The 23,224-nt window shown below is 39.8% G+C and overlaps 1 protein-coding gene across 3 annotated transcripts in view; it reads left to right on the top strand.

Annotated features, from left to right (window-relative positions):
• The window catches only part of LOC122531591, a 37,039-nt gene extending 15,156 nt beyond the window's left edge, over positions 1 to 21,883 (top strand). For all 3 annotated transcript variants that reach the window (XM_043659633.1, XM_043659631.1, XM_043659632.1), the window contains 4 exons: positions 11,419 to 11,540; positions 18,792 to 19,338; positions 20,044 to 20,577; positions 20,748 to 21,883. In XM_043659633.1, coding sequence (XP_043515568.1) covers positions 11,419 to 11,540; positions 18,792 to 19,338; positions 20,044 to 20,577; positions 20,748 to 21,260 — 1,716 coding nt within the window. In that variant the 3' untranslated portion in view covers positions 21,261 to 21,883. The remainder of the gene's footprint in view (positions 1 to 11,418; positions 11,541 to 18,791; positions 19,339 to 20,043; positions 20,578 to 20,747) is intronic.
• The last annotated feature ends 1,341 nt before the right edge of the window (positions 21,884 to 23,224 follow it).

Here is a 23,224-nt window from a genome sequence, read left to right as displayed (position 1 = left end):
GAGAGGCGAGAGGAACGCGAGAATTTCGATTTACAGATTTTGACATTAACATCTTGCGCTGGAATGACATGCCACGCACGACTCGTCGAGAATCTTTTGTCCCAAATTGCAACATTCTCTCAGTTTTCAGTATATTAAAATGTAACTCAGGCAAGACAAATGATAAGTTTATTACTTCTTAATAATTTCTATCCAGTGATGTCATATCGACGAGTTCAAAAGAAAAAGAAAGCGACGAGTTATTGTATATACGGTTTAGTCATTCGTATGGTCCGCGAACCAATTGCCAGCGCAAGAGGTTGGCAAAGCTGTCTACTGAAACCGATTGTATTCGATAATTGATCGAGACAATTATAATATCGAAACTGGATTGCGATCCATCGTTTTATATATTTCTATACTCAGCTTTTGCTGACCTGGTAAAATCTGCACGAGTAATTGAAAACCACACGCAGATCGATCGTAATAATCGGATCAAGCAACGACACTCGATCACAGATTACTTAATAGTTTCGTAGCGTTCTTTCATCGGACGATTATCAATCAAACGAAATTAAAACCATGCGAACGTGACGTGGCGAGAACGAGCATGATTCTGTGTTCAACTCACGTTACAAACGGCTGTTACAAACTCTTACTCCATGCATTTAAATTCACCAAACGCAGAGGAAAATCAAGAAATCTGTTGCTTCACTGAAATTTTTCGATCAATTTTCCGATTTGTGTTAAATTTTCATCCTAGATTAGTCGCTATATAATTCACGCGTTACGACACCGGAAACAATCAGTGATCGTTATGGTTACGAGTCGTTCGAATCGATCGATGGAAGATTTAATTTTCATCGAGGAACTTTTACTTACGAGCGTAAAAGCGAGACCGGAATTCTGTCGAAAAAATGTCCAGGCTGGCCTGGATACTTAACATATTGAAATTTATTCGTTCCACCGCGAGATAAGCCCGTTTTCATTTAATTGGAAAGTAACCTGTCTTTTTCGAGCCTAAGTATCTCAGTTTATTATAATTTGGCTGATTGACGCGACGAAAGTGCTAAGAAATCGTTTATTAGACTTATTATAATTTGTCCCATGGGTATTCAAATCCAGTAAGAAGCACGACTGGTTTCATCCGTAAAAATGGCAAGAGTTGTCTTGGAAAACCGGTCGTGTATTTTACGGATCGATCGGTCGCTGGGGATTTTTAATCAGTCTGTAGGTCTTAGCTAGAGATTCTTGCGTACGTAAATACACGAATATACATATAAACGATTCCGAGTCCGAATCTGTGTAATTTTTAATACACAAATACCCGAGCATTTCTTTCTCACGGATACGCTTCTATTTCTGTTACATGTGCTCGCGATTATTTAAATATACACGTACAGCCGTGAAATTTGCCAGAAACGAAAGAAATCTCGATTTCAATTATAGAGCCACGTGATGCAACACAAACTATCATATGTGATCGTGGATCTTTAATTCTTTTGTACACGATTCACGTGCCGTGTGGTGGACAAATTGCAAACACGGAAAAACTTGTGCACTTAAGTGTCCGTGAAATAAAGGCCTGTTTTTATTTAACATGTTTCATGGGTCACGTGTACGTCCAGAACAACGATTTCTAGCCTGTGCTCCTGTTGACACAGACGAAAATCGAGGAAGCCCGACGACCACCGAATCGTGAAATCGTGGAGAATACGGTGATTTAGAATTGGTTTGGTAATTTTAAACGGCGAATTAAAGGAGTTTCGGCGGGAATTCCAACGAAATCGAACGAGAACGAGAGTTTGTGCCCTTCGCTAGACTCTAGTTGCCCGTTTCAGCGGTTTCTTTAATGATGTTGATTTTGCGCAAAGTTTTTCTCGCGTGGCAATTACGTAGCAGCTTAATTGCTCGATAATTACACGGATCTACGTTTGTATTCTTCGTTTTGCTTTGGACCTTGTCTTGATGCGTGTTTGGATAAAAAGTATTGCACAGTGTTGATTATAGTTTACTTTGTCCTTTACTACTTTATAACTTTATCTCCAGCGATGAGGATTTAAAAGAATATAACGAATATTTCTTATAATAAATGTTATTTTCTGAGACATTATTCTCTTTCTGGAGAAACTTTCACCATCTTCACTACAAATATTCAATAATCTATCGACAAATCATCCCCTAGTATTACTCCTTTCACCTAATGTTTCACGCGTGTCTAAAAAACATCGAGATACACGAAACGATACAAAATGACGATCCCTCGACATTTAGTCGAGTCGAATCGATAAGATCGTCGTTTAACCGACGCGAGCAAAAGCAAATCGTGCAATTTATTGACAGGAGATTAAGCTCTTCCAGGGAAAGCCGATCGACATTCACAAAGAGAAACGTTTTGTTAAAAAGCGATCGAACAAATATTAATATAGAAATCTCTGTTAGAGAAAGTGCGTAACGAGAAAGGGACTTATCGCAAGTGTCTCGCGATCGGTCGTCAGAGAAATCCTGTGTCGATCGTCACGTCCTGAAATATGGCGCGTCGTTTTCTTCCATTTGCTTCGTTCGTTCGATCAACGAGAATACGTCCTCTCTCCCACAATTACGAGATCGCGTGGCGATCGCTGCAGATTTTCCGAGCTCCGAACCGCGGATTTTTCGCTGTAACTTTCGCCGAGCAACGCTGCCGGGAAAAACTGTGAACTTGTAAAGCCTTTCAAGGCATGGCCTTCGAGGCACGCGCTCTTAATTGGTAAATCGCTCTTAATAGAATCGTAGCTTTCCACGAAGCGAGTTACAACCATCTGCGTCGGCGATTTTCTTTGAAATTTCCGAACGCTTTTGTTCATTCAGTTTAATCCTAACGTGGCCAATCCGCGATTCGTTCTTAATTGGACTCTTTTGTGGACATCTCGAAAATTTTCATACGTGCTCAGTAAATGACTAATAATATAATTATTGGGTACATTATATTAGATATTTATATTCATAATGTAACTGAGTAATTTTTGGAAATTTAGTATTTAGAAGACAAATTCGTCGCAATAATCAGAATTTCTGGTTCAAGCGTGCGATCACAGTCTTGCTCACAAAATTTTATTTCTTTATAGACGAGATAAAACTCGACACGAGGAAGTTCAGAACAAAGATTACGATCAAAAGTAAACAAATTAATAATTGGCAGACGTAGATCAGAAAACCAGTGAGCTGAGTTAAACAGAGGCAACCGAGTTAAGAAGTGAATACTGTAAATTGGATTAATGTAGTCCAAGAGTTAATTAAATAATTTTGCATGTGTACTTTTATTTTCTGGTGCTCTCGTGCACTTATTGATTTTGGCATTTGGTTGTCTATATAAGGGTTAATTCTGACGTGTAGCTAACTGCGAGCGTCTGCTTACTTGGCAAAATTGAATGGAAAAGTGTACGGAATATTTCCAAACTCTTAGTTCCATTTTATTCGCATTATATTCACATACACGTGTGAATCGCATCGCTGAGAATAATTAATGGATCGTCTACTTGAGAATCATATCGTTCGCTAAAAAACGGTCAAAAGCTCGACAAGTTCCCCGGCATCGTATAACGCGTCCATTCATCATCACTACCTAATTGCATCGTAGTTGCATCATCGATTCACATCGTGTTCAAGAAGAAAGAGAAAATCAAACGCTACGTAACTTTTTCGATCTGTTTTACAACAGGATTCCGGTCGAATTTCAAAACTCTTTCGACGAGCGTAACGTTACATTCGCGAATTCACGCGCCGGGAAACGAAAGAAAGCGTTTCTTTTTCTTCTTCTTTTCTTTCTAGAAAATAATCAAAAGTGTTTTCGCCGCGATATGAAAATAAAGCGAGGCAGAAATAGCAGTCTCGGCGCGCAGTGAGCTTCTCGTTAAGCGGACGAGCTCGCGTAAGTGCAACCCTGCTGGTTGCCGTTTCTGTGACGTTCGCTGAAACTTCGTCTCACGCGTCGCTGCGTAAACTGTGAACTTTCCGAATCCCTTCTCGACTCGTTTTAATTGGTGCATGCTGGATTTTAATTATGTCGGAGGTTTCCCCCTGCGGATGAACGCTCGCCGGTTAGCGATTTCCCCCGTTTCGTGTTGTTCGACGCACGTCGCGCGCGAAAGTTGACGAATCGTTGTCTGTTCGTACGATCAATCGAAAGAGCCTCTCGCGCATCGGAGAGAAAATGATGAACGAGCGACGAGGCTCGGTCGTCTCCTCTTCTCCTTCTGATGTTGCAAGAAATCATCGTCGAGGCTAATTCTCCTGGAATGGCCGTGATTGTTGAACGTTCGCGCGTTCACGTGTTAATTATCGTTGATTAACCTGATAATTCGCGCGATTAAAACGTTGCTCGCTTACAACAGCTCGGTTACAAATAGATACAGTTGACCTGTGTCAGTCTCTCTCTTTACGAGCCGCCCCGTTGGGTAATAATGACTATTAAAGATCGTGTTTGCTCTTTAATTGCTGCGACGTCCATAATTGCTCGGTAAATTTGCGATCCGGCCGCCGTGTCATTGAACGGTGGCAATTCACCGACGATAAGTCGTTAAACTTGCGTATTACGAAGGGCTCGGAAGCTAATCACTTTTTATTAAGATCGTCTTGCGCTTTGTAAATACCCCGTTTAGTGACGAAACTTTCAATTGCTAGAAGAGATTAGTCATGATCGCTATGATATAATTATTATGATATAATAACTAAATTGTCGACTGCACAACTCGAATAATTAACAGAAGAATAATTGCATGAAACGTTGACGCTTATGATACGAATTATAGAAAGAAGAAGGGGATGCGTTCCTCTGCCCTTGGTCCTACATCCAGGACCATTAAAATGTAATGTGAGGGACGCAGTGTCATTAGGTACATAAAGTAATTGCCAAAATTATTTTACAAGACTGACGATCTTGCTAATAGTCATAGCCTTACCTTACCGATCACGTGAAATAGTCAGTAAGTGACAACACCTAACGATATAACCATAAGACCGACCACCCTCACCATTCCCAAATAAATTGCAATTTAAATTCTTTAAATTGAAGATTAACAAATAAAAATCGTACGCTTCACGTCTAACACAATGTAACAAATTACTAATAACTAATGTTTGTTTTACCTGTAAATTGAAAAGAAAATGTATGAATGAGAAACGACTGATACCGATTGACAATATATATATATCAATGAAAAATCATTGCATTCAATTTGCATTGGATGAATTTTCGTGTTGAAGTCAGCTTGGAAGATGACGATCTCCAGTAAAAGTCCGTAGAGAGATCGGTACTTACATACTTCCTCTACGACAAAGCCTTGGACGTTAATGGAAGTTCTGTAGCAATAGAGGCCTTTCAGGGGTGCCTTTTCCCGGAAGCCTTTGAATCCTCGAAATCTTCGACGCGCTCTACCCGTCACTTTTAATCTTTGCACTCCCTTTTTCCTCGACGCGAGGTTCACCGAACTCCACGAGAGGCCGTGAAATCTGTGCATTTTCTCTTCACGTTACATACTCCGTCGTTTGCATACGACCTGTGGATATTTTTAACCGTACAACTCGAATAATTACACAAATTCATCTATTTGGTCTTCATCATTACTGTTTTTGAAATTTTTCCACCGATGTGGAATCTATTTGATGATCATTACTGTCTTTGAAATTCTCTGTTATCTTGAAATTTGTGCTATTTTCTTCAATTAAATATCTGGGAATTAATAATTATTACGGTAATATTTTGATACTTTACATATATGGATATGTATTGAGGGTTAACTTATTCATCTATAATAACTAATGACTTTCCCCCTCTTCTCCTACAATACGGTCTCTTTTGCAGTAGAATCCATCCATTTACATGAATTCTCTAATTATTTGAGCGAAATTTTACTTGTTGTGTGTCATTCACCTGAACGTGAACTAGTAACAGATGATGGAATAGAGTGGAATGAAATCTTGTTACATAAACTATTTGTCCCTCAACAACAAGTAGATAAATCAAGAAATATCTTCTATATCAGTAAATATCATACGCACATCAACAAATAAATTTATTGGCAAGTGCAAGGTCACGTCACGCTGAATTACGGATCCTCCGCGAGCGAATTAATCTTGCGATCATAATTCGTAACAGCGATGGATAATCGATGCCCGGCAAAAGTTGGCCGACAGAAAATAGGTCAATAAGAGACTTGATCGACGAACTGTCCCGCTTCTCTCTGGATCGATGCGGGGAAAAAAAAAAAGTAAAAGAAAAAAAGAACGGCGCGGACGAGCGAAGAATAGGGGCCTCGGACTCGTGGAAAAAAGAAGTCGAGCGTTTGCAATGTTTGCGCGTTGGTGGTGGCCCGGGAGTCATTAATCACTCTCGGTACAATAATCATCGCGTGCTTTCTCCGCACGTCCGCTATAACAATGGAAGAAGTGGAGTGCGTGGAGAACACGTAAGGACGTGTGTGGCGCGCGTACGAGCGAGAATTATTTAAACGAACCAGGCCAGCTAATTATTTGGCATTTCTCAGCGGCGACTTTCGCGAAGCTTTGAAAGCCAGTTTCTGAAACGCTCGAAACACTTTGCTCTCGACCATCGCGCCGGGTGAAAACCGCTTGGCATAGTTTCGTCCCGTTGGCAAAATGACGGCGACGATTCCGCGGGCATTCGGATATTATCTCTTTTACCGTGGACGACACTACACCTGACGCGCGTAGTTTATATAATAATTTCGACGTACGGGTAAGAGGAAAAAGCTCGAAATAAGATATTTATAGGGTGGACGGAGAAGTCGTCAAGTGGAAAGTCTTAACGTCAAGGCGTTAAGCATCTGAGTCAGAGTTGAAATTTATTTATCACCGCGACGAAATAACATCGTACATCTCTCGAAGTGCGTTCCAAGTTCAAATTACGATTACTCTTCTTTTGATTTTCGTCTATCAGCCAGGATAGACATAATTAAACGACAACGAAACGAAATCAGCAATCTGCTTACGTGCTCTAACTCTAATTTATTCATAGGTCAAAACGGTGAAATTACTGAACTGTAGGGCTCGAGATACGAAGCATGGCGAGGAAAAGCACGAAACCAGTTTCAATTTTTATATTGACCAGCAATGCAGTAATTACTTGCGCGTGTATGTAATTTGTACAGAAAATGTTAGAAAATAAAACTAACAAAAAAATATTTAAAAAAAAACGGAGGGAGAAAATCTGAATTCCAAATAGGACAAAAAATAGGATAGAAATTCTAAAACCAATTCGTCGATTAATCATCGGACGATGGATGTCGAGTCCAGACGAATCCATTGTAAAATGAGTGAAATGAATTTTTCGAAATATGGAATATGCGTTAAAATCCTGTATTCTTTTGACAGTTGTCTTATCTTTCTTAAAGATAAATCGAGAATTGTTAGCAAGGTTGAAAATTAGGTTTATTATCCTGCTGGGGTGATCGATTCTGCGTCGACTCTCGAGACTTTCAGGGAGGTTGTTCGAGAAAGCTCGTTTTTTCCATGAGTGGTGGAGTGTCAGTTCGAGGGGAGCGATTTCTCGTCGGCTTTGCGCTCTTCGTTCGTTCTTTTCTTTCGTTCGCGAAACGCTCGATTTGCGAGCGGTGTGTTTACCCGGCGGGTTCGCGGGTATTCGTCATCGTTTGGCCGCGACCCAACTAAGCCAGCCACTGCCAAGGAATCCTAGCCAGATTCCCTTTAGATATTCTCGACTTTTTATCCTGCGGAATTTCCACCTCGCGCCCTGCTGCCCGTCTTCGTTTTTCCTTGATCGAATTTCTCGTTGAGTTTCCATGGCCCGTTTCCATCCATTTTTGAACCATCGGTCTCTGCCACCGTTCACTAACGCTGTGATTTATTTCCCAATGAGTACTTGCATGTTGCAGTGTCTACCAACGAGTTCATCTCGTCTGTTAGTAAATAAATAAATACATAAATTTAGAAGAATCCAGTTATGGATATAATTACTGTATGAAAAAAAATATTAATACATGAACAAATGTATTATTATACAAATATACAACTATAACTATTTATTAAACTTGAGATATATACTTTAAAATAAATATGAAATGTACTGGGAAACATTTGCATATATAAATTTATATATTTATACCACGTGTATATCATATTGAGTTATATTACATTATTAACATACAATACTTTATATGTATATATATATATATATATATATTTTTTTTTTACAAAATTATATCAGTTTAAATTCTCGAAAATTCTTCATTGTCATTCGTACAGTTATGCTCTTCATTGTATGTAAATACAACGCACAAAAACCAGCGCCTCGTTAATTAGAATGAAATCGAGATCTGAAGCGCGAGATATGCACAACAGCGTCTAAATTTCAGGAAAACTCTCTCCGGAGAACGAGAGTGAGAAAGGGGAGGATGAGTCGATCTCTCTTTCACTGCAGATACCGGCAACGGTGAGAGGTAGTCGAAACGACCCTGAGGAGGCTATAGAGAAACGTTATTACAAGAACGGCGTCACCGTGGAAGCCTCAAATCTTCGAATCGGCTCGAGAAGCGGAACGCGCGCGACGCGGGGCCACGGATTCGCGTGCACGAAATCGCCCTGTTTCCGCTCTTAATTTGCTCTTCGAGCGACTCTGACTAACGGGCGCCTCTCCGCCTCGTCGCCTCCTCGCACTTTTACGAATTCTCGCGCGGCCATGATCCTCTGTAGCGCCACGAACAAAAACAACGAACAACGTGTCACTACGGTTGTCTCACTACGATTTGGCGCCACTCGTTGCTTTCGTCGTCGTATACATTCGACGATTCTTGATAGAACAAATTGAATTAAACTTGTGAAAGTTGTTCAAAATCGGCTGTGCAAGTGCAGTATCGGTCAAGCTCAAACGACTTCCAATTGTCCGACCACTCGTTTAATTTTGATCGAACGATTTAATCGTTTCCAGAGCTGGGGAAAATTTTAAATAATTCGATATAAAACAGTAAACATTGAAATATTTGCAAAAATAAGTACTATTTGGAAATACTATTGCATTTAATGCTTAAATGAAATACTATTTCATTAAATGTTTAAATCATGAGAAAATACTATTTACTACTTTCACTCGGATTCAAATATCGAAGATATATATAGTGAATTGAAAATAAGACATACAAATTTTAAAACTAAACATATTTCGCAACTGTCACTCGCTATCCTCTATTCTGTTAGGTTGATACACTATAAATGTCGACGAGCGTAGCGTCTCGTATAAACGAGATTCGTGTATACGAGTGAATGAATAAACAATTGAACGAATAAATATAGGATGTCCCGTGCAATTTTCTCTTAAACTGTTCGATATAGAGGAAAATAAAGTTTCAAATAAAACTTGTGTTGCTCCGAGGGGTTTAATTTGAAATATTTTTTTCTCTATAGTGAATAGTTTAAGCAAAAATTACATTAGCTTCATATGGGACACTCTGTATAAATAAATAACCAACGCTCAAAGCATCCTCGAACACGATTCACAATGTACCTGTGTACTACGTCTACGATTCTCTTGTACTTGTTTAAGCTGTTGTACGATCATTCCACGTCCCTAGTCTACGCGTCACGTAGCGAGATCTCTGCCCCGTGAGAAGGCGTTCTTTCACGCGCTTCTCGAGCTGTGAAAACGTGTGCACAGATATCGTCGTACGATTTGGAACGGCGAACACCGGGCCTCGGTATCGCGTCGTCGTACGCGGGAACGCTTAATTGCGGTGTAATACGCGTCGAGATAATTTTCTTGCCCGTGGTAGAAACACTCGCAGCGATCTACATAGATACAAGAAAGTCTCTCGCTGCGAGCATCGAAATATTCGCGAATAATAATACTTCTGTTAACAGAGCTATTAATTAGCCGAGCTATTAATTAACTCGGCCGAACGAGTTACGAGTTGGTTCGTCTTATTGGACGATTCGTATACTTACCCTCGGTTCTCACTTCTTCCAGTTGGACACTCGGCTTTCTAAAATTATCTTTACGCAATGTGAAGCATTCCAAGACACCGCGACCTATCGCGATACGATCGAGAAATTATTTGTTGAAGACTGTGCTTCTTTTAAGTGGTTTTCGGATTAGGCTGCGATTACGATGGATCCGTACAGCACCGGGTACTCTAAGTTCTTTTTTTTTTTTTTATTACAATTTTTGATAAAAATCGAACTTAAAAAAAGATAAATTTTTAGTAAGAACGATGCTTTTGCTTAAATTTTATCACAAGGATTAATAATTCGCATAAATAAAAGAGTAATAATTCGTAATATAGAAAAAATTGTCGTCCAGTGTTAGACACCTTACTTAAATAATAGATTTTAAGGTCTATATAATGTTAATAGAAGGTCGTTTAAATGGAACAAGATTTTTATTTAAACGTGCTTTATATTTTTATTTATTTGAATGTAGAAAGTTTCAGCTTTTTAGTCACTTTTCAAAGCCGCTTTCGTGCCGTTGTACGTTCATTTTCCTTTTTTCTCCTTAACTTTAGACATTTTTCTATGTAAAAACCTAAGAACTTTAATCATAAAGAAATTTTTTTTAATCTTGTCCGATAATGCACGTAATATAACAAAATTATTTACTTGCCTGAAAAATAAGGAATCCAGTATGAAAAGTAACTTTTGTCACGTAAACGTATAACGTCTTACATTTCTGGTAATATTAAAAAAAAGAGAGAGAACGACGCCGGAAAGGTCGATAATATTAATTTATTTCTTCATCAATAATATAAATAATTAACATCTTTGTCATCTACGTCTTGTGACAAATATGTTGAAATATTCAAATGTTGAAGGATGTGAGAAAGTGATAAACATTTGACGACAAGAAGAAAGTATTTTAATAATACACAGATGAGAAGAAGTCTTGTTATATCGGTAAAGGTTGAAGCTCTTTAGTAATAGCTAATAAATCAGCAAAGTTTCTTGAACAACTAACGATATCATGGCAATCAACATTTATTTTGTAGTTAGTAAACGACGTAGAAAGAAGAAAAGAGAGAAGTTATAGTGAAATAATATAAAATTCATCGAGGCAACATATTGAGTTTTAAAATTACTCCTCTGTGAAGCATGAAAAATGTGATTCGTTGTATCACTTCCCTGTAATCTTCCGTACATAGATTCTTATAAGCACTTACATACACATGTACGTAATATGCGCATCCTCGGATGTTTTATTCGTCGGAGCTACGCATTCGCTGCAATCATAAATTTACAATCTTGATCTAACTGTCGTCTAATTTCGAGTACGTACTTCCATCAACGATAAACACGATGTTTCGTAACGTGACGAGTAACCGTTAGGCTCACATCAGAAAACGCTTAAACGGTCAAGGGTTCGATGTAATGTGTAGCATTCCTGCAGCGTGGAAAATGCGATAAATTGTGCTCAGCATCTGTGTATCTGGTTTCTAGGTTACCCACAAAGTGACGAGTCAGGTGATGGTCCTGAAGATGAACCAGCTACCAGCGAATAGGCCAAACATGTTGAAGGAAGTTCAACTGATGAACAAGCTCAGTCATCCAAACATACTCAGGTGAGTCGAATCAAAGTCCGGTCCACTTTTGCGTAGGAGAAACTCACTTGACTGTGTTCGACTCGGTTGACCAAGATCAGCTGGTTCGCGCCGAATTTTGGAAAATGTTGGAGAAGGAAATTTTTTAAATTAAGAATCAATTAAAAATTAATTAAAAATTACTCTGGCATCTGTTGTTTACCTCTTAATCGTACTATGGCGTACTGTGGCGTACTTCGAGTAAAACTAAAAGCAGTATCAAAATAGTGTTAATGAAATTGCCAAGAAGAAACACGAAATTTTTTTAATATTACGAGAGCAGTTTTGCAGCAACTTCATTTGTAAGAAATATATAACTTTTTACTTAATGTAACTAACTTCTGTCGCTGCATCCATCAGTAGAATTTATATATATATATATATAAATTTTAATTTTATGTATATGAATTTTAATTACGAAAATTTCATTGCGTAGAATTTAATTCTATTGAATATCTTACGTAGACTAGGTCCCTCTTGTACTGGACTACTCGATTAACGAATAAACACGAGGGACGTGCGACGGGTTACGCGTGTGTCCGTTCGCTTTCTTCGCCGATAGCTTTAAATCAAAACGGGACGAGTTGTCGCGCGGTGGAAGTGAAAAACTATACGCACAGCTGGATAGAACTGACCGAAATGGAGGTTGCAAACGGGATATTCGTTGGTCGAAGCAATCAAGCCGACGTCTCTTTTTTTCTCTTTGGTCGGTTGGTATTTATTTTCGAACAGAGAAATACACGTAGGCGGCGAGTATCGGTGGTTGAGGAGAAAAGAACGTGTCAACGTCCCGAGAAACGGAGCTCGATCGAACGGACGCTCTGAAACGAGAGAAATCTCAACGCGAACGAATTTTTTTTTTTTTTACTCTTGCACGTCATGGTTGAATCTTGATCATCGAAGCAAGTAGACAACTGGCAATTTAAGTCGCATATACCGACGATGGCCTACTGGTTTCACTATTTGCTCGTCGAAGTTTCCAACTACTCTCCCTTGAAGTAATTGCGATCAATCATTATGAGCAGCGAGTCAAGCATTTGTTTTCCTTTTGCACTGTCCGTTCTATCGCCTAGTAATGAAACTTAAAATTCAGACTTCGATGCATTGGCTATATATATATATATTTCCTGAATAAAATTTTCATAAAATCGTACATCAAATTTTTCGAGGGGTCGTTGTGAAAAGAAGAAATCTTCAAGACGATGATGGATCTAGTTACAAAAAATATTTCCCAACGTTTCCATGCAAGTTTGAATTTTGATGATTTCCGAGAGAAAAAAAGTCGCCTCCTCACCCGCTGCGTGATATAACAAACAAACAAATTCACAATTGTCAAAAGTGGATACTTCATTTCAATGGATCGCTTTCAAAATCGACAATTTTGAAATTTTTTTCATTGTCATTGTCACAGCTATGCTCTTCACTGTATTCTCTCTGAATTGTTCTCTGATCTGAAATCATCAACTGTCCCGGATCAGGAGATAAAACGACGAAGATCGTTCATCCGCTTCGCAGAAGCTTCGTGTCGCAAAGCAGCGAGTTCCCACGCAGAAAGAAGAGGCAGAGCACGCTCGTTCGAAACGCATGGCTGATGATTGATGCAATCGTGATGATGACTGCGGGGCAGCTAATGCCAAAAGAGTTTCGCGGTTTACGAGTTACGAGTTATGACATAATGGCAGCGCGTACCGCCGCGCTGTTCCGCCTGATGCCCGCGACTAGACGCGCCGCGACAACGCATTCCAACGATATAAACGGCTTGGCCCAGATTCGGCTGTGTGTGTTTATCCCGCGTGGCTAGCGGATCTTATTTCTGGCATTTCTCTCGTTGAAGGCTGCGAAAACCGCGAGCGTCGTCGTCGTCGCGACGCATCTTCCCATCGAGAGTGAACCAGCTTGAGAGGAAAGAGAAGAAACAGAGGAGAAGAAACAGAGCAACAAGAAAGTGAAGAAAATCGACGAGGAATAAGAACGTATTTTCACGAGTAAATTTCGTATTTTTCGAAACGATGCGCGTTTGGACATAGCAACAGGTTTCGTTTCAGAGAATATGGTTGAACGAAGTCGGTCGGTAATCTTGGAACGCCGTGTGTTTGATTTTGTGTTGAGAACGGGACTGACATTTCCCTGCTAACGCCGCGTTTGCGTCGATCGATCGGTCGCATTTTCTTTGAATATTCCGCGGCAACTACCAGGAACGTGCTCCTGAATAATTAACTTCGCCGAGCCGCTTCGAAGCATCAAGCTTGGAACGCAGTGAATAATTCCTCTTACGAATTTGTGAATTTTACATTGCCAGCATTTTTATTCCCAACGCGTGTGCCTGTTATTTTATTTTATTTTAGACTTTAGATTTAGGTTTTGTAAAATACTGTACTACATTGTTAAACGCCACAACAGAAAATAAAATTAATATAATTAATAATCGTTATTAGCAAACTTCGTGCTTGATACAATGCTCGACCTGCTCATATTATAAGATAATATCTTGCATTGTGTACGTTGATACTAGGAAATATGTGATAATATTTATTGTTCGTCGTCGTAAGAATTCGATAAGAAATCTTATCGAAATATTTAGTCGTATCGACGTTTATCTCTATTGTTTCACCGAAGAATGTAGACATCGGTGTTCCGTAAAGATAATTGATAGATCTGTGAAGTGAGAGATCAACGAAATTGTCGAAGCGACGTGATTTGCGTGCGTGCGTGCGAGTTGCATCGCGTCGATGGTCGCACGTGCTGAGTTTCGATCATCGTCATGTCGAGAATATTGTGATAATAATTGGCAATAAAAGCAAAGTGACCGGTAATTCATCGTGACATAGTTCGCACGCGCGCGCAATCGCACAGATATTAAGATACCGTTCTGATTGTCCAATCTTCGTTGCGATAAACTAAATATAGGCCTTAATAACATTCGGTCAACTTGTTCTGACGAGAGCTTTAGTTAAAACTAGAAATTAAATCCCCCTATTTTTTCTTCTTTATATCATTTTCTGGCTAAGAATCATAGTAATTCACTAACTCGTCTTTCGAAAACTCTCTTTACTGCTTTATTTATTACTATAAAATGATTACATTATATTATTAAACTCGTATATTATTTATATATTGTACATACTTATATTATTAAACTCATTATATTTATATCTTCAGATCGGAGTAAAATTATAATTAATTGTGATACAAAAAAGGATAAATTCTTGATATTTTAATTTACATCATTGTGATTTTAATCTTGCCAATTGTTATTCGGGATTAAGCGTGTTCAATTAATTTATCGCTGTTAGCGATAAAATGAAACGTTCTAGCTAAAATCTAACGTCGAGAACTTGTTAATTAATCAGTCGTTTCATTTTTTTTTTGAGTTAGAAGCAGTATTTGTCCCAAACATAATTTAGTAAATTAATTGTCAGAAACGTATGATATTCCAGCACGATCGTTTCAATACTTCGATGGTAGTCGCAGTTTAGAAATGCGACTGGTACTCTTATCGGACTACAAAGTGTATCTCGATAAGGATCGCGAGTTTCTCGTTGTTCGCAGATAATCCACCGTTCGAGCGCATAAATTACAAGGATTCTAGATGAACGAGCGAGATAACGTCGTGTCAATAGGATGGGTGATCGGTCCGGTAATTGGTGTTTATCGCGACATTTACCTACCCGCGTTAAGCTTATGACATTTCGATGTAATGAATCGACCCGGCGAACCTCAACTCCGACCTACACAACTCGCCACCATCTGCTGGAGTTATTTAATCTTTGGCAAAAAAAAAAAAAAAAAAAATCGCTTGAACGTGACTAATACGCTTTTCCCATAATCACGATTACTATCGTCGGTTCCTTGTTAAATAACGAAATCTACGATGCAATTATTCGTCTTCGCGTCGACGGTGCATAGATCGTTGAATCTTTTTTGAAGATCGTTAAATCTTCTTCCTGTTAAACCAATGAAATCCACGGAATGACGTAGGATCGAGCAAAAAGGAAGTTCTAAAGTGATCGTAATCGCATCAGGTTTTCACTGGCTTAACCCTTGCGTTGGCAACCGAAGCGTTCACGGTTGATGAGTAATCAGGTGTACACCTCACACGTTCTACATCGATATATCAGAGATACGTGGCGATAATTTTACTTTCGTACGTTCTGAAATTTTCCCTTTCCACGACATTTTAAACAAGTCAATTTGAACAGATAATTACTTCAAACTGCAATACAATTTCTGTCTATGCAATTAGCAAGTATAGTTACCTGCTGTCATTCGTACGTAATATATTTATTATTGCTGTATTTATTTCAGTTACTTTATTTTATTCATTATCCTTGCGTATTTATTTTATTTATTTGTTAATCAATTAAGCATATTAAGTAGGTATTTTCATACGATTATTGACGATAAGATTATATGCAAATACTTTATCCTTGTTTAACAAGTGTAAAAATCAATTTCAAGCCTGGACGTTCCAAATTTTTATCTGGAGCAGTTTTACGAAAATAAAAATGACTTAAAAAGGAACTTATAAATAGACATAAAATTTGATTGTCTGCGCATTCAAAAAATAATCGTAGCTCACTGAATGTTCAATCGAATTAAAGCACCTATACGAGAAAAATTCTGAAGAATATTGTAGCTCGTGTAATAGTGAAATCTAATGACATTTACCGGATGTGACCAATTAAAATTAATAAGCCCGTTCCATGCGGAAAAGCTCTTCTTCGTCTTTTGACGAACTCGAATTTTCCGGTGCCATGGCTCGAGCGAAGAACTGACCTTTCCACTCATGTTTCACGATATTTCGTGATAAAAGAGGAAGCTTCAAAGCACGTTGAGTGTTAATAGAATACCGTGACAAAACAGTACTTCTTAATCATTTCACATTCCTCCTAAACTTGAAAAGCTCAACTATATAGTTCATTGAGAAGATTCACATGTTGATAATTAGAATTACTGTGCCAAATCGTGTGATTATTTCACTGAAGCAGATTTCTACGTTGCTTCCATTTCTTTAAATCTGTTTATGAAAATAAAGAATTATGTTAAAATCCGCAGTATAATAAATCCTGCCGAAATTTCATAAGAAGTGAACTTGGATCTAACAATATTACAAGCAATACATGCACATACGTGTTTTTAACTAGTGAAAAAACCAAGAATGTTCAATCTTTTCGCATGATGACACTCTAGCTCTGGATCTAAAATAGAATAACCAAATGTATATTAAATGATTTGTGCAATGTGATTATCTCTGGTTAATTCTTGACATTAGCCGCTTTGCTTTTCTTTAGTTTTACTTTTCGTTAAAAATTATGGCTCCAGACAAAGTAAACAAACCGTAGAAGAAGTGCGCATTAGATAGACGATGTTAATGAGTTTAACAAGGGTGTAAACGGTGCACCAGCTGGTACGATTATGAATACGAAGTATAGAAAAACAAATTTAAAAATTGTCGTCAACGCAAGACCAGTCGAAAGATACTCGCAACTTTTTATCTCTGTATTTTGTATCACGATGTTTAAAATATCGTCCATATTTCAACGTTATTTGTACGAGAAACATTATCATATAGTTATGTTGAAATAATTTGAAATTAATATGTATGAAAGTTACAAGGTATTTATTTTAAATTTATGTAACATAATATTAGTGCGCGACAATCATCTTAGGCATGTAATAAGTATTAAAGATGGTAATACTAGATATTGATAAAATAAATTAGCTGTTTAAATATTTTTGTGATGTGTGTGAAACATACTTTTATTACGTGTCTTACAATTTTAAATTTTATATAATTTAATATCTATCTATAGAATCATGATAATCGCATTAACTGCGTGACTCTTTGAAGTCACACGCTGACATATCAATATTTTCCGAGTCGTATTTCATTTTTAGCCACAACGTGCGATTGTCAGCTTTTACTTCGTACATCGTTTCATTTAAAATGAAATTTTTCAAAATTACAAATTCATTGTTACTTGAGTTACTTTGTATCTCGTTACATAAATTTTTTTGTACCCACAAAAGAATATAGGTTATAAAGGATTAATAAATATTTATATATTCGTAAAAGCTGCCTACAAAGGTTCGTGAGCACCTGTGAACGTTCAAAGCGATTCAAAGTGCTTGATAACCCGAAATCGTCACTAGTTGCTCTTATATCTGGGTCATAGATCCGCGCGGAATACGCGTACTCGCGAAGGTCGCGATCTTTATATAGGAAAAGATAAGCAACAAGCGAAACGATTTCGTGCGCAGATTGATATAGAGGCTCGCTTGGTAATTAACCTCATTGCCTGGAGGCGAAAAAAATTTACTTCGCCGCCTTTGGTTTCTTCAAAAGTCTTGCCCTCTCGCGTAAGGACAGAGAAAAGAAACGAAGTAGCGAAAGTCGGCTCCGAAAAACCAGAGCTCGAAACGTTCATGCTGGAATTGCGGTCAGAACGAGCGAGAATAGAGTCGCGACGTGGTGGATTTCAAAGTGCATCTGAAAGTGGATTTCTTTAAAGGGAGTGCTCTTCCCTCGATTACGCGAGAGCTATCCTCGTAATGAGGACCCTCGAATGGAGAACAGAGGGAAAAAGGGAGAAGCATCTCGCAACTAACCAATCTCCCGTACGATAATTACGATAATAGCAACAACGTTGATAATTGTACAGCGTGGAAACAACGCAGTTGTACGTGATGTTCGCGGCATGGAGAATAATTGAATAAAACCCCCTGGTGCATAAGAACACAATCTGCCACGAGTGTTTAGATACTCGGGAAAATACTCGGGTAAATGAAAAATTACCCCGCGCACTCTATCATCCAAGTATCTGCTTTCGGATAATTTTTATTTTTCTGTGGAAATTGAAGTCGAGATATCGTTGTCTTTATTCCGAAGGAATTTTAAAACGATTGCAACTTTCGAGAACGAAGTAGAATAGAAAAATGACTTTCTATGCTAATAAATCGTAAGATTCGCATATTCCTGCGATTGAAACATTCATCATTCGGGAGAAAATCTAGCCATCGTGTCTAATATAATTGTCAGTAAGATGAACGCACATGGTGTGCAATATAAGAATGGATGCAAATCAATCACATTTGTATTTCTCATTCGTCTGATTATCTTGCCGAATGGCCAGAGTATCTGAATATACAGATTACCGTAATTGTCAGTAATTAATATATTTATCGCACGTTTTTTTTTTTTTTTTTAATAAACTTTCTATTTATACGCTGCAGGTTTATGGGAGTCTGCGTACACGAGGGACAGTTGCACGCGTTGACGGAATACATAAACGGCGGTAGCTTGGAACAGCTGATCATGTCGAGGCACACGCCGCTACCCCATTCGATCAGGATGAATCTGGCGAGAGACGTGGCGCGCGGCATGACCTATCTCCACAGTCGTGGACTCTTTCATCGCGATCTTACGTCGAAGAACGTACTGATCAAAAAGGACGAGAACACGTCGGAGATGACGGCCGTGGTGGGCGACTTTGGCTTGGCGGCAAAGATCCCCGATCCCAGTTCCGGATATAGGCTGAGCACCGTGGGTAGCCCCTATTGGATGTCACCGGAGTGTCTGAAGGGTCAGTGGTACGATCACAGATCGGACATCTTTTCGTTTGGCATCGTGGTCTGCGAGCTGATCGGCCGGGTGCCGGCCGATCCGGACGTTCTACCACGGTCAGACAACTTTGGCCTCGATTACCTGGCCGTGGCAGAGATCTGCGCGGCAGCTGATCCGCCGCCAGCCTTCCTGCAGCTTGCCTTCGATTGTTGCACCGTGAGTAGAACGCAACTTCACCACGGTTTTCCACTCTCGCTCTCGTGACTTTAAGGGTCGCTCACGCGAGTTTAATTTTTTCATTTCAACCCCCTTGTCTCATCAGCCATTCAGTAGTTCAATACTGACTCCTGTGGGAGTGCCATCTCGATCAGAAGTTATTTTATAATTACATATGAGTAAAATCGATATGCGATCGCTTACTGTCAACATTTAAAAAATAGCTAATTATTACTATTAATGTAACTTAAACCTATGAAAATTATCTAAAAAATTCAAATAGTCAATATCAGATAGATATTAGTTATCCCTAAAGAGTTGATTCGAGTTATCTCGGATGAAACCACATAAAACACAGGAGGAAGCGATTGGCTGTTTTGGATTAGTCCAATACAGTATTAAATATGAAACTAGCCGAATCTGCAGTCGATTTATAATACGTATACTTAATGGTATATTATCTTGAAATAATAATAATTGAATTAGGATATTAAAACAAGAGGTTAATGGACTCTTTCCCACGCAAATTGTTCCATCTAACATATTGCAGATCCCTTAAGAATACACCTGCATGTACCTACAGTTATTATTTCACACGCGTTGGGGAAATCTCTGATATCGCCCGTTTCGTCGAATCTCGCGGCACCGTCTGTATTTTTAGTCTACAAACGTTTCACGGTCGCGTGCATCGGCCTGGTTTTTCAGTACGAGCCAAAGTCGAGACCGACCTTCCAGGAGATCGTCTGCAGCCTGGACACAATGATCAGCAACTATGAGGAGGAAACGAAGAACAGCATCGGCAAGCGTCAATCGGTGGATCCTGCTCTGATGTCTAGCATGGACGAAATCACTCGAGAGGGACGGCCGACGAAACGCAAGACCGCTCGTCTTCGGAGTCAGTCGGCAGACGCGAGGGGTTGCGACAACGCGACGCCATCGGACAAAGCGAGATGTCACTCTGTGAGAAGAGTGGCGGAACTGGCTAGCAGGAGGGATCCGCATTACAGGCCCATGACGGCGAATCCGTTCCACGCGTTGGGTGGCGTGAAAAAAATTCTCGGCGACCTGTTCTCCAGCTGTCTGGAGCTTCCGTCTTTGGAGGACGTCAGGCCGAGCGTCACCGATGCTATCGCCAAGTTCAAGCCCGCGCAGAACGACAGTATCGCGAAGATCTTGGACAGGAAGAAACCAAATTCGGAACCGAGCAGTCCCACTGCCAGGAAGAAATGGGAGAGGAAGGTACAGACAGCAAAGTTAACATTTGTTCGCGATTTAACAATGGCTTGGTGAGCTAAATAACACAGCGTTGGTATTAATTAGAAGTCTAGGCGATCAAAGTATAATTAGCCACGGAAGAGATCGCGTCTCGACGGAGTTAATTAGAGATGAAACGATAATTCGGTTTTCAGGTGGCTACGAAGGTGGGCGCTGCCAGCTTGTTCACCCACCCGCTTTTCCGGGACGGATGGGAGCCAAGGAGGCGCGGTAGCTGCGAGTCGGGCTTCTGGAGCTGCGTCGGCGAAGATCTCAGCCCAGAGCCGCCGAATCGCCGACACACCTCCACGTTGAGCAGCTCTGCGGCGAGCAGCCTGTTTCTCTTGGACGATCATCGGACCAGCTCGATCTACACCGACTCGTCCGAGGATATAGCGAGTTTAGGTGGTGGTGACTCTTGCTGGGAGGATAGGTTAAGCGGCATCGGGTCTTCCAGCAAGACCATCTCCAAGATCGTCGAGTATTTCGAGAGGAAGCAAGCGGGCAGCTTGCGACTCGCCGATCACGATGCCGGTTCTAGTAGGTTAACGTTGTTGAAGGCAAGCTTAGAGGGTCCTGTTCCGCTGTGCAGCATCTCAGCCGCACAGAGGTTGGTCGTCTGCGAGGGTGCAGTGCGCAGCAAGTTGCCTCTGTTTGACAAAAAGTGATACGCGTCGCTTGCACGCCGTAGAGTTTGTTCCTTAGGATTTCTTAGTTATCTGCCGATGTTTTTGGACCGCGTGAGACGCACGCGCGCAGACGCGCCTACACGGAGAAACGTTTCGACACGACGAGCTGTTTCACAGGCAAGAATGACGGCAATATCGACGCGACAAAGATATTGGAGCGAAGAGTAGAGAGATCCGGAGGAAAATAGGAGTCGAACAACCTGGTCGCGCGCGACGGAAGAGCTGAAAGGATCGAGGAATCGATTATATTTTTATTGGACTTTGGCGATCGAAGTTAGAATATTTGAAAATGGAGAACGAGGTCGGTATTTACCGGATTCGAGCATCTGTGGTACAAGTTCAATGAAAATACAGTCGAGTACGAGTCGAGCGGACGCTTCTTTAAAAAAAAAAAAAAAAATTCTAGTAACCCGACTGTGATGTTTTTTGATAATCTACATACATTATTGATCCATGCAACTATGTTCGAAGCTGTCGGCACGAGTTTCCTCTTCCGCGTGCGACGATCGTTAGACATTTCTCACCGTCAGCGTTAGTGCACTTTGAAGAAAAAGAAAAGAGAAAGAGGAGAACTTTACACTGGATGCAATAGCCGTAAAATTGAAAAAAAAAGAGAAGATTCTTTCACTTTAGACACGCCGAGGAATACGTCAATAGTGTTTTGCATGAGAATGAAACGTTTCTTGCAGTTTGTATAGTTTGGGATCTATTCGAGAATTTTCCAAATGCCAACCTATTTCCCTAGGTACGTACGTAATTTAGTAGAAGCGGAGAAAGAGGAGAATGGATGAACAAAATGAGAGAGAAGTTAACGGTTCAAAGGGATTGAGAGAAGCAATACACGTTTGGTTTTGAGACTGCGGCAATCTCGAATGCCAGTTAGAAAACGCTGCTCATGTTCTTACCTTTTCGCAGTGCCTCGCAGTTCCTAGTTAGCCACCTCCGTCCTTATCCACGACAACCGACTTTTTATCGTTTACTACTCGACGATCAAACGAAATCGAAACGTGAGTTTACCAGTTGTATTCACATCTCTACCTTGAAAACGGCTCTTCAATGCGTTACCGATCCCAACAATCGTCTCCTTTCACTTGGTTCGTTTTTTGTACGCGTTACTTTTTCGCGCCGATATCGAAGTTGACGTTGTTTCTCTTACGATTAAACGAGGATGTCGAGATAAGCACCGAAAACTACGGCAATGTACAAACAGAAGGCGGTATATTTTCTTACATAAACACAAATATTTAAAGAAAGAAATAATAATATTAATAATAAAAAATAAACGAAACTATTTTAATTTGAGAAAAACTTTCAGTGTCAGACTCTTCACGTTAAGCTGGATCATTGTATCGTTGGCCAGGTGATTTATATCTTTCTTGTGTTTCTTTGTATCGATCATTTGTCTGCGTGCCGTTTTTGAGTACTGCCGTCTTTTTCTTGTGCACAATATATCGTGCAAGTTTGGTGAGATAGAAGAATTCGTCAGGGCCTATGCTGTGCTTATACGAGTTTTTAAACTACACTTTTTGATCGAGCGAACGATACATACATACTTCCCCAGCGCACGACGCCTCGATACCGCGGTCGTACGTCGCGCGTCGTAGATTTAGTACTCAGGATACGAAACGAGACACATAGTATATTTTGTTGACAGAGATACACGTGTCCTGAATATTTTTGTTGATATAAAAGAATTGTGTGACAGAGATGATCCACACACACACTTGCGAAAGAGAGGGAAGAAGAGAGAAAACGTGCGCGCGCGAAAGAGAGAGAGAGAGAGAGAGAGAGAGAGAGAGAGAGAAAATGAAACTGATCTAGTCAGTGTATTATCGTGGCGGCCTTATCTTTTGTATGTCGTAGCGATGTAAACTTAAGTGTTCCATGGAAAGTGAACAATACGTTAATGAGAACGAAAGCGAATTACCACACAACCTGTTCGA

The sequence above is a fragment of the Frieseomelitta varia genome, unplaced genomic scaffold (genome assembly GCF_011392965.1).
Source record: "Frieseomelitta varia isolate USP_RPSP 00005682 unplaced genomic scaffold, Fvar_1.2 scaffold_405, whole genome shotgun sequence".
NCBI lineage: Eukaryota > Metazoa > Arthropoda > Insecta > Hymenoptera > Apidae > Frieseomelitta > Frieseomelitta varia.
The sequence above is the reverse complement of the archived record's forward strand: the minus strand, read 5'-3'. Positions and strand labels throughout refer to the sequence as shown.